The sequence below is a fragment of the Zootoca vivipara genome, chromosome 15, assembly GCF_965207765.1.
Source record: "Zootoca vivipara chromosome 15, rZooViv2.hap1.1, whole genome shotgun sequence".
NCBI lineage: Eukaryota > Metazoa > Chordata > Lepidosauria > Squamata > Lacertidae > Zootoca > Zootoca vivipara.
The window spans coordinates 28816683-28827191 of record NC_142598.1 but is presented as its reverse complement, the minus strand read 5'-3'; the positions used below and the strand labels follow the sequence as shown (position 1 = coordinate 28827191).

General features: G+C 43.8%; 1 protein-coding gene across 4 annotated transcripts in view; it reads right to left on the bottom strand.

The window, feature by feature from the left end:
• The window catches only part of ECPAS (Ecm29 proteasome adaptor and scaffold), a 67224-nt gene continuing 56715 nt past the window's right edge, over nucleotides 1-10509 (bottom strand). For 3 of the 4 annotated variants that reach the window (XM_060268921.2, XM_088658406.1, XM_035140563.3), the window contains exons 43-49: nucleotides 10312-10355; nucleotides 10008-10200; nucleotides 8902-9046; nucleotides 7491-7596; nucleotides 6170-6258; nucleotides 5186-5257; nucleotides 1-3016 (exon numbers count right to left, since the gene is read on the bottom strand). In XM_060268921.2, coding sequence (XP_060124904.1) covers nucleotides 2877-3016; nucleotides 5186-5257; nucleotides 6170-6258; nucleotides 7491-7596; nucleotides 8902-9046; nucleotides 10008-10200; nucleotides 10312-10355 — 789 coding nt within the window. In that variant the 3' untranslated portion in view covers nucleotides 1-2876. The remainder of the gene's footprint in view (nucleotides 3017-5185; nucleotides 5258-6169; nucleotides 6259-7490; nucleotides 7597-8901; nucleotides 9047-10007; nucleotides 10201-10311; nucleotides 10356-10509) is intronic. The other variant, XM_088658407.1, reaches the window with a different exon arrangement.

The window sequence follows — 10509 nt, the reverse complement described above, 5'->3', positions numbered from 1 at the left end:
GGAGGTCATGTGCCTTTATTTTAATGTTATCCTTTTGGTGAGGAGGTTTCTTTCGGTCAATCCACTTACATAACTTGACATCCAGATACAGAAAATGAATGTAGTGAATTTAATGGAGACCTTTTTCTTGCAACATTAGAAATCTTTAAAACACAAAACAAGTTTGTAAATTCAGCGGGTGCTATAGTGTCAAATTTACACACTTCAATCCAGGTATACAAAGCAGCATTAAACAGCAGCACAAGCGCCCACATTTGGGCAACAGTGTTTTATAGTGCAATTGTTTTCTGAGGAAAACATAACTCTCCAAAGGCCACTTTTTTCCTATCAACAAATTTAAAAGAGGGACGGGTATCTGACCTCTAAGTCAACTTTTTTTTGCAGGTAGGTTTCTCATAGAGGCACATGTTTGTTTGGTAAGTTCATAATCTAAATTTAGAAGAAAAAAAGCTATTCAGAGAAGCTATTCACCAAACTTGCACATTCCAGGTAGTTCTTATTCTGGAATTTTAGTATTCAGTACGGTTAATATAAATTTCCATTTGGAAACACTTACTACAGCAGCTGTTCCAAACTCAAGTTTTTAGATTCCACCTCAAAATACTGAAGCCCTTGCTGAAGAGTCATATCGGAGACCTAGCACATGTCGTATATATATGGTTGTCACAGGTTCTATTAAAACACTCAAAACGGCTGTTGCAAAAAGAAATAAAAAGAGCAACACTTGACATCTCTGCGTAATACAAAAAGAGAGAGGGAGGGAGAAAGAGCTCCGGCGAGACAAAATGGGCTATTTTGTTAAAAGTTATGCAAAGATCTTATGCCTACAAACATTCCGCTTTACAGATGTGCTTGGCAAATTCAAACTCAACGTAAACAACAAGCAGCTTTCCGTAATACATTAAAATCTCTTAGACCAGCTTTACTATTCCTTAGCTACGGGGCGGTGCTAGGTAGAAGACAAAGGCTTTTAACCAACAGACAAGAGAGTCTGACAACACACGAGACACACACACACCAGTCATTAAATTTCTCAGTAGACTTCCACGGAGCGAGATCGTAACAATGGCCAGGAGTCCTCAAAATCAGGAACACACCTCTCACTGCCATTTTGAGATAACCTGTACCTCAGGATAAAAGAGTGTAACCCCACCCCAGGAATTATGGGTGGCCGTTAAATGTGAAGCAGCCCTAAAAAAACCCTTTTTCTGTCAAATGTCCTGAACCTCCCTAAAAAGGCGACTGTACGCTGAGTAAGCCAATTTACAAACAGCTTGTGCCCTCGCACCTCGGGATGTATGCACCAAATTTATGAAGTAGCTCTGCGAGAGAGCAGTCCACGCAGATGCTGAAGGTTCGTGATCAAAGGCACCTGGAAAAGGGCTTGTAGCACTGCGGGAGGATCGATTCATATAACTGATGCATCCAAGTAATCCTGGCTGAGTCAGGCAGCCCTCCAAGGTGCCACAGGGCAATTGGGTGGGTGGGTGTGGTGCCAATCAAGCAGGAGCAATGGTCAGTTTTGTATGTTGCAAAATTCTTACGCAGAAGGCACTTCCATGTAGGAATTAACGTGCCGCCTGCATGTAGATCTTCACGTGAAACAAATCCTACAAACGTCTTACGTTCAAGAACACTGCACATGACAAAACTGTTAGCAGGTAAAATGCGTTCTTTCCTACACGGTATTCTGTGGATGTATGGCGATGAGCCTTAAATTATGGTTGTGACGTTCTAAACGTTTTAACTGCACCATCTAGGGAGCCTTTATTAAAATTGGAGCAAATGTCACCCCCCCAAAAAAAATGCTTTTGCAACTACAGAAAAGGGGACTGCTTAACGCAATGTGTTTCCACTCTCTCAAATGGATGTAACGTTGATCCTTACCCAGAAAAACAAAAGTACTTTCTTATAAACAGAATATGCTGTGACAAATAGAAAGCCATTATTAACTACACCGCCTTAATAATGTTAAAACATGTACAGTTTTCCAAAGCAAGATGGGGGTTACACACCTGAGGAAAGGAAGCCTACTATGAAATATTTCATGGAAAACGCAGAGCACTCTTGAAAACCATTATTTTGGATAAGGGCTTTGCTATTACTGAGTAGCATGCAAAACTTATTTCGGGAAAGGGCACTGCTCCTTCTTTGCTTGTTTAAAACCTAAGTACAACATTGTTTCCAGACAGCTAATTAAAGTGCTTTCCAGTGTGCATTTGCTCCATTTTTACATCGGATGATGGGACAGGATGCGGACCAGGAGGACCAGAACACATCAAGGGGATTCCAAAAGAGCAGTCAGGCTAAACCAACAGAAAGGTGGGCCTCTCTCTGCATTAGCACACCTTGTCCTAACAAGACCCAGAGTCCTATCAAAACCAACAGTAAGAAATAATTACTCCACATGAAAGATACAGGCCAGAGTATTTGATCTCCAGTGCTCCCATGAACACATTCGATAATTCTTATCAAGCATCATTTCCAGGTACACACCAAAGATTTTGGCTGGTGTTAATTTTCAAATGAGGTGCTTCTTCCCCTCCTTTATTTGCACGCAGGCCGGGACAATTTCCATAAAATTCATTACACAGCTTGGGTTTACGGTTGTGTGCTTTTTTTAAAAAAAAACAATACTCTCGAGGCTTTCATTCTAGCCAAACTGCTTGAAATGGTTACAAAAAATTGGGGGGGGGGAGGAAGAGGGGAAGGAGAAGAAAATTAATGGGGAACAGAATTCAAGGTGTTCTTTATTTTAGCCAAGGGATGATGCATGCTACAGAATCGTCTTTACGTTTCCTCTCTGTATTCAGAGCTCACTGCGCGCTTTCGTTTTTGCTTGTTTCGTTTCGCATGGCACTTGGTTGGCTGTCAATTCAATTGAGTTTTTCTAAGGTTTTCTTTAGCAAAGTGGCTTTCTCTTGTAGCTCAGGCCTGCTGTCCAGCATCAGAGCTGTTAAGGAGCCAATGAGGAGTTCTCTGCTTTCTGTGCTCAGGCTCTCCCACTGTCTGGACTCTACATAAGGAGAGGGAGGCAGAAGAACATTATAATGTTATTTCATGTATTCACACTTACTGGGCTTTTCAAGCCATAAAAATAGCTCTCAAAGTGGCTTATAAGAACAACAACAAGTCATAAAATGATTGGTAAAAATACAGTAAGAAGCATCAATGGGTTCTGGATAGCGACAAGTCAGAAGGCAGCCCTGGGAACCATCCACTGATCTTCAGGCGGTGGAAGATCCTTCAGATGATACAAAGGATAATGTAGAAATAAATATGGACAAATATGGAAGAAGTGCTTCTTCAGTCAGATATTATTTTTATTATTACTATTTTATACCCCACTCATCTGGCTGGGTTTCCCCCGCCACTCAGGGCGGCTTCCAACAAATACCAAAATACATTAAAATATCACAGATTAAAAACTTCCCCAAACAGGGCTGCCTTGACCTCCGATGGAAGGGCGTTCCACAGGGCGGGTGCCGAGAAGGCCCTTTGCCTGGTTCCCTGTAGCTTTGCTTCTCGCAGTGAGGGAACCAGGCAGAAGGCCCTCGGCGCTGGATCTCAGTGTCTGGGCTGAGCAATGGGGGTGGAGACGCTCCTTCAATTATACTGGGCCGAGGCCGTTTAGGGCTTTAAAAGTCAGCACCAACACATTGAATTGTGCTCGGAAACGTACTGGGAGCCAATGTAGGTCTCTTAGGACCAGTGTTATGTGGTCTCAGCAGCCGCTCCCAGTCACCAGTCTAGCTGCCACATTCTGGATTAATTGCAGTTTCTGGGTCACCTTCAAAGGTAGCCCCACGTAGAGCACATTGCAGTAGTCCAAGTGGGAGATAACTAGAGCATGCACCACTCTGGTGAGACAGTCTGCGGGCAGGTAGGGTCTTAGCCTGCGTACCAGATACCCAGATCACTGACGGCTTGAAAGGTCAGAAGCAGCACTCTGAATTGAGCCTGGAAACTAACTGGTAACCACTGTAACTTCCTTCAGAACCGGGGTTATATGGTCCCTTGAGTCATGTGCATTATTTGTGGGGGTGCATTTGAAAGGTGCTCCTAAACTTAACGGGAGCCAACAATGGTGGACTTCCAACTGCCATCTGCCCCAGCCATAATAGCCAATGGGAGGTTCGGCTGATGGGAATTGCAGTCCAGCACATTCTTGGTCCAACTGCTGCACTAGGAACTTTCAAAGGCAGCCCCAACACATGGAACACACCACAGAGGTTTAGTTTTGATGTTACCAAACTCATGAAGCCAGATGCTCAGCTTGGTTTTGAGAACCAGATACATGGGCAATGTAAAATGCTTCATAGTAGGAAACAGGGACTAGGAATACAAGCCCCCAAATAATAATTCTAACCCTTCATCTGCAAAGGCATTTGCCAACATATCCTAGTGGCATTTTGCAAACCATCCAAGACAATGGCTACAAAGGACTACAGGAGCCTAGGTGGCAGAACTTCTGTGTCTTGAGCTCCTTCCCAAAGGCTTCTGTTAGGTTTCCCCTTATCCCCATAATGATACTCCTTGGTTTGTTTTTTTACGAAATGTGGTTTTCTAACATCAAAAAGTTATATTTACAGTGGTAGCTTGGTTTAAGTACACAATTGGTTCTGGAAGTCCATACTTAACCTGAAGCGTACTTAACCTGAAGCGAACTTTCCCATTGAAAGTAATGGAAAGTGGATCAATCCATTCCAGACGGTGTGCGGAGTACTTAAACTGAAAGTACTCAAACCGAGGTGTACTTAAACCAAGGTATGACTGTATTATTATTATTATTATTATTATTATTATTATTATTATTATTAACAACAACAACTATTTATATCCCCATATGGTTGCCCTAGCCATTCTGGCCTGCTCCCAACAAAAACGAGTAAATACACAATAAAGCAAATACAAGCAGGCAAGTTTATGTCAAACAAACAACTGGTGTGACTCTTATGCAGTTCATGCACAGAAACTGAGCTTCCATGATACAAAATGTGAAGCAGCCTGGCCAAAACCTCCCAGCAAAGCAAAAAGAGCAGAGTACTCACCCCAATAAATCTATACCAATTATTGCTTTAAAATCAGTCTAGACTAGCACGGAAATGCATCATTCTTTAGCCTTCTGGAGTTGAGAGACAACCTGGTTGATCAACATTTCCAAAATCATGGAAAAAACACTTGCCTTCAAGTTTTGTGAACAGTACTTCTATCACTGACAAGGCTTCTGTTCTTATGGAGGTGTAGCTTCTATTCTCTGAGGGAACAAACATTAGTCAAGAGTGAATATAACCTGAGGGAAATGTAGCTTCATGCCAGATGTGGATATGGGCCACATACACCTTTTAAGCATCTTGCAGGGCAACATGCACTTCTTAATTTCTTCTAGCCCCAATTTTGGTACAGATTTACAGTGGTACCTCAGGTTACGAACTTAATTCATTCTGGAGGTCCGTTCTTAATCTGAGGCGCTTTTGCTAATGGGGCCTCCTGCTGCCGCCACGCCACAATTTCCATTCTCATCCTGGGGCAAAGTTCTCAACCCGAGGTACTACTTCCGGGTTAGCGGAGTTTGTAACCCAAAGTGTTTGTAACCCAAAGCATTTGTAACCCGAGGTACCACTGTATTGTTATTGTTCAAAGAAACGACAGAATGTTTGCCGGAGAAGAACTTTTGTCAGAAGTTAAATGAGAACCCAGCATTTCTTTATGTGATTTAATGCAATGACCCAGATGCATATAGTTGATGGGAATACATCTCTCTTACCCACCACAAATTCACAACTGCCCTCCCCACAAAATATGGAGCATTTAAAAAATGAGTCTCTTCCCTGTTCCCATATCTATTCTAATATCTTCTGATGTTATAATCCCACACAGGAGTAGGATTCTGTTGAGGAGAACAAAGATGAAAACAGTAAGGTCCACCCCCCCCCCCCCGCCTCTGTCCCATCACCCTCTACAAAAGTCTGAAGTGGGGAGTCTCTTTTAGTCGTGAATCAATCCATTTGTTCCTACAGCCCCTCCATCTGTCTCCAAGAGAGGTTCAATACAGATGGATACAAGAAATTCCAAAAGCGCAAAAGGCTCCACACTCTTCTGCTAGTGAAAGCTAGTCATTTAAAGCTTTAAAATGGGTTTCCTGGTGCACCGCTGACAAGATACTTACCTAGAGAATGGGTGATGGAGGAACAGGTTTCAAACAGTATTCTTGTCAAAGCCTCAGGATCTGAGTGTTCCGTTTCAAGCAACAGTAACCTACCCAAAGGAAGAACAGCACCGTTGCCTTATGTCAAAAGGAGCCTGCTGATAACATCAGAACAGTAGCTGCCCAGTTTAGGGCTATCACAGATAACTGTAGGAAACATGGGAAGCGTCTCTGGAAGAGGCAGGACGCTCTTTTAACTCTCTGAGCCCTGGCTAGTGGCAAGTCTGCAAACTACAGAGTCTGCATAAATTAGTCCTAGCAAGAGAGGAAGGACTGGTATGGGCTTAAGCCCACGACACATATAGGATTTTAGCCAAAGCAGCACTAAGTAACTGTCGCTTCAGCAAAAGAATACCTGTTGACGCAAAGGACTTTCTCCTCATTTCCTCCTGTGTACTCCCTAAATTCCATTCTGGGTGTTTCCCACCAACCCGCCCCCAAAGTTGATCTGGGGACAACAGGGCTTCCACATGCAGGAGGGGGGTGGTGGTTCTGTTGCACAAATGGAAGCACTTTTACTGATGGGAAGAAGAGGAGGAGGAGTTTGGATTTGATATCCCGCTTTATCACTACCCAAAGGAGTCTCAAAGCGGCTAACATTCTCCTTTCCCTTCCTCCCCCACAACAAACACTCTGTGAGGTGAGTGAGGCTGAGAGACTTCAGAGAAGTGTGACTAGCCCAAGGTCACCCAGCAGCTGCATGTGGAGGAGCGGAGACGCGAACCTGCTTCCCCAGATTACGAGTCTACCTCTCTTAACCACTACACCACACTGGCTACCCACTACCCACACTGGGAGAGTTACTTAGCATTGCACTGCAATCAAGTCATGGATCGCAGAGGAGAAATGTAATTAGCTGATCCCAGAGAGAAGCACCATTTGCAGATGACCAAATCACTGTGGTGCTTAACGTCCACCAATTTTGAAGCTGATCATTCGCACTGCCCCACTGAAAAATCATTTACAAGGTTGCATCCAGCTTATCTAGGCCAAACATCCCCCCCCCCATTTCTCTACTTCTCTCTGACGTGATGTAGAAGGCAGCCTTCTCCCCCCCAAATGTAAAGACAGTACAGATGGCAGGGCCTACCGGGTGTTTGCAAAACACAACTTAAGCAAGTTACCGCTTTGCTGCCTCTGTTCACATCAGCAGATAAGCCCCCACAAAAGGGAGGCACACTGTGCGCTTGCGAGACTTGACACAAACCGCACGCGAAGGCACAAAATGTCACAGGAGGAAAAGGCAGAGAAGCAGCAGGTTCAGCACCTGGAGGGAAATTACCCTTGATAATAAGCTTTCATAGCTTGGAGCACTCCGAGCTGCACTTTCCACGTACTGAGTTTCAGACGCTCACACATTAGTTTGCACACCTCTTGTTGATAGCAGCCTGGGGGGGAGAAAGGGTTTTCAAGAGAATCAAGACAAAGGTAAGGCAGACAACTACATTCTCCCCCTGTCCTCTAGACACATTATCACCAGGGGTTTAAAAAAAAAGCAGGTGCTCAAAGGCATTAGACACCTAAAACACTGGACTGCTGAAATGGCAGAAAACACAGCCAATCCTCCTCCCATTTATACTGCTCCACGTGGGACCTGCAGCAAGGACTCCCTAAGTCAGAGGCCATCGTTTCTAAGTAGGGTTCAGTCCTAGCAACCTGCCAATTAAGCTATGTTGGGGGGAGGAGGAGAGAGACTAGGACACAGCAGCCAAGGCCGGATCTTATTTCTCATCAGAAGCTCTCTTTCCACACCCCCTTCAAAGCTGCCTCCTATATTTTGCAAAAAGTACTACTACTAATAATAATAATTTATTATTTATACCCCGCCCATCTGGCCGGGTTCCCCCAGCCACTCTGGGCGGCTTCCAACAAAACACTAAAATACAGAAATCCATCAAACATTAAAAGCTTCCCTAAACTTCCAGACACACTCTGCTTTATCGCGATCCCATTCATTACATTTAGGCAGGACTACAACATTACCCCTGTACAGATGTTTGCCTGAACCTTCCTGGGTTAAAAGGGTGTAGAGGGCAATCATCTAGAGTGCCACCCCCAGGGGTGGGGGCAGACTTCTGTGCATTAAACACACATGTCTGATTCAACTTTGTCCTGCTGAATGTCGTTAAACACAAAACAATATCCACACCTTTTATTATTACAATGAATGCAAATGTATTTTGCGTTTATTTTTCGCGTTGTGTTTATTTACTGTCCCCACCGCAATACTTGGGGCCAAAAAAGAAGCAAAACACTCTTGATCAAATAGATTAGGAACCATTTTCAAGTCTATTGGTTTCTTTATATATATATATTTATCCCACCTTTCAATGGGGTAACAAAACTAGTAAGAAACAATACAACAAATAAAACTACAATGAAATCATTAAATATCAATGCAGCTGGTTTTTTTTTAAAAAAAATAACAATTTGAATGAATAGAACAATAAATACTCTGAAAGAGTGTCCTCAAGTTTCTTCTCATTCTCTGATTTTTTGGAGAGGGTTTTTTTAAAAAAAAAAATGAAATGAAATGCCTCTTGAGTTTTTGGGATTAAACCTTTCAATTAGTGGTATTTATATTTATTTTACAAGATTTGTAGACCACATGATCATAGAGATTTTTTTTAAAAAAAATTCAAAAGCAGTTTGCACAAAATTAGTTTAAGTATTTGTAAGGGGGAAAAACCTACGTTGTGTTTCTGGGTTTCTGGGCCATGCTTTGCCCAAACTCTCGAAGGCACAGAGAAGAGATTCCATCTGGAGCTCCTTCTCGTTTTCATTCTCATCTTCGTCGTCGTTCTGTGGCGAACTGGCCCCCATGTTCTCAGGGCAGTTCTGCAGTGGCACCAGAGGGTTTGGAGGAGAAGGGGGAGACGGGAAGAATGCAGGTTAGTTTTTGCATAGCATTAAGAGAAGCTTCCTAAAGGCATGCTCTGGGTAAAGTTAAATGACCCCTGGACGGTTAAGTCCAGTCAAAGGCGACTCGGGTTGCGGCGCTCATCTCGCTTTCAGGCCAAGGGAGCCGGCGTTTGTCCAGGTCATGTGGTCACCATGACTAAACCGCTTCTGGCACAACGGGACACCATGAGGGAAACCAGAGCGCATGGAAACATTATTTACCTTCCCACCACAGTGGTACCTATTTATCTACTTGCACTGACATGCTTTCGAACTGCTAGGTTGGCAGGAGCTGGGATAGAGCAACGGGAGCTCACCCCGTCGCGGGGATTTGAACCGCCGACCTTCTGATCGGCAAGCCCAAGAGGCTCAGTGGTTTACGAAGAGGCTGGACATCCACTTCTCAGTGATGCTGCAGGTGCCTCCACGGAGTAAGACGTTGCAGACAAGAACCAGCAAGGTCTCTTCCAACCCTATGATGTTAACTGTTTGGCCATCCCAGCCCACGTATTAAAATTAGTGCTGTTCCATTCAGTTCTCTCACAGAAAGACAATGTACTTAAGAATCTGCAGAAGGTTAATATTCGCTGGTTTCCCCCTTGGCCAGTGCTCGTGGCAGAAAACATATTGTAGTGAAGAGAATGAGCGACAAAATAGGAAGCTGTCAGTTAAAATCCGGGTCCTGCCACAAACTCAACGGGTGACTCAGCCAACGGGTGACAAGCCAGCTAATTCTCAGCTTCATCCCCTACCTGCGATATAGAGATAATGTCACTGGCCTACCTTACAGAGTTGTTCTAAGGAATGCTGAGAATATATGTGAATGGTTTGCTGAGTTTGATACAATGGGCAAATGGTGGTATTATTCATTCAAAAGCAACATGGACTGAAAGTTCACCTTCTTTATTATTGGAAAGATGATGTCTGTCAGCTCCTTGAACCGATTTTCCTGCGTGGCCTTGAGCACATCAGCTGTGCACCGGAGAGCCACAATCTTGTACCTGAGGTTCTCCTTCCGGCACTCCTTCAGCAAGGCCTGTAGGATGTCGTCAATGCTGGGCTGGTTGGGTAAAGACTTCTGCAGCTCCGTGCTGAAAATACCAACAGCAAACAGATTTGGTCACTGTTTGCCCACCTTATTAAATAGTGCCAAGCTTTATAAAGCTCACAGCTCAGAACCAGTAGAAGATGGACTTTTTTACCTGCATGAACAGACGACACTGGCAGTAGCTTTCAGTAACTCCTCCTAAAAGGGTTATCACAAAACAAGAAATGGGAAGAAATTTTAGCATGGGATTTCTGAAGTGCACAGGGAAGGTTCTTAACTACTACTTGGGAGGTTCTTAACTACTCTGGATAGGGCAGAAATTGCAGAGACTTTCAAATACCATGATCCATAC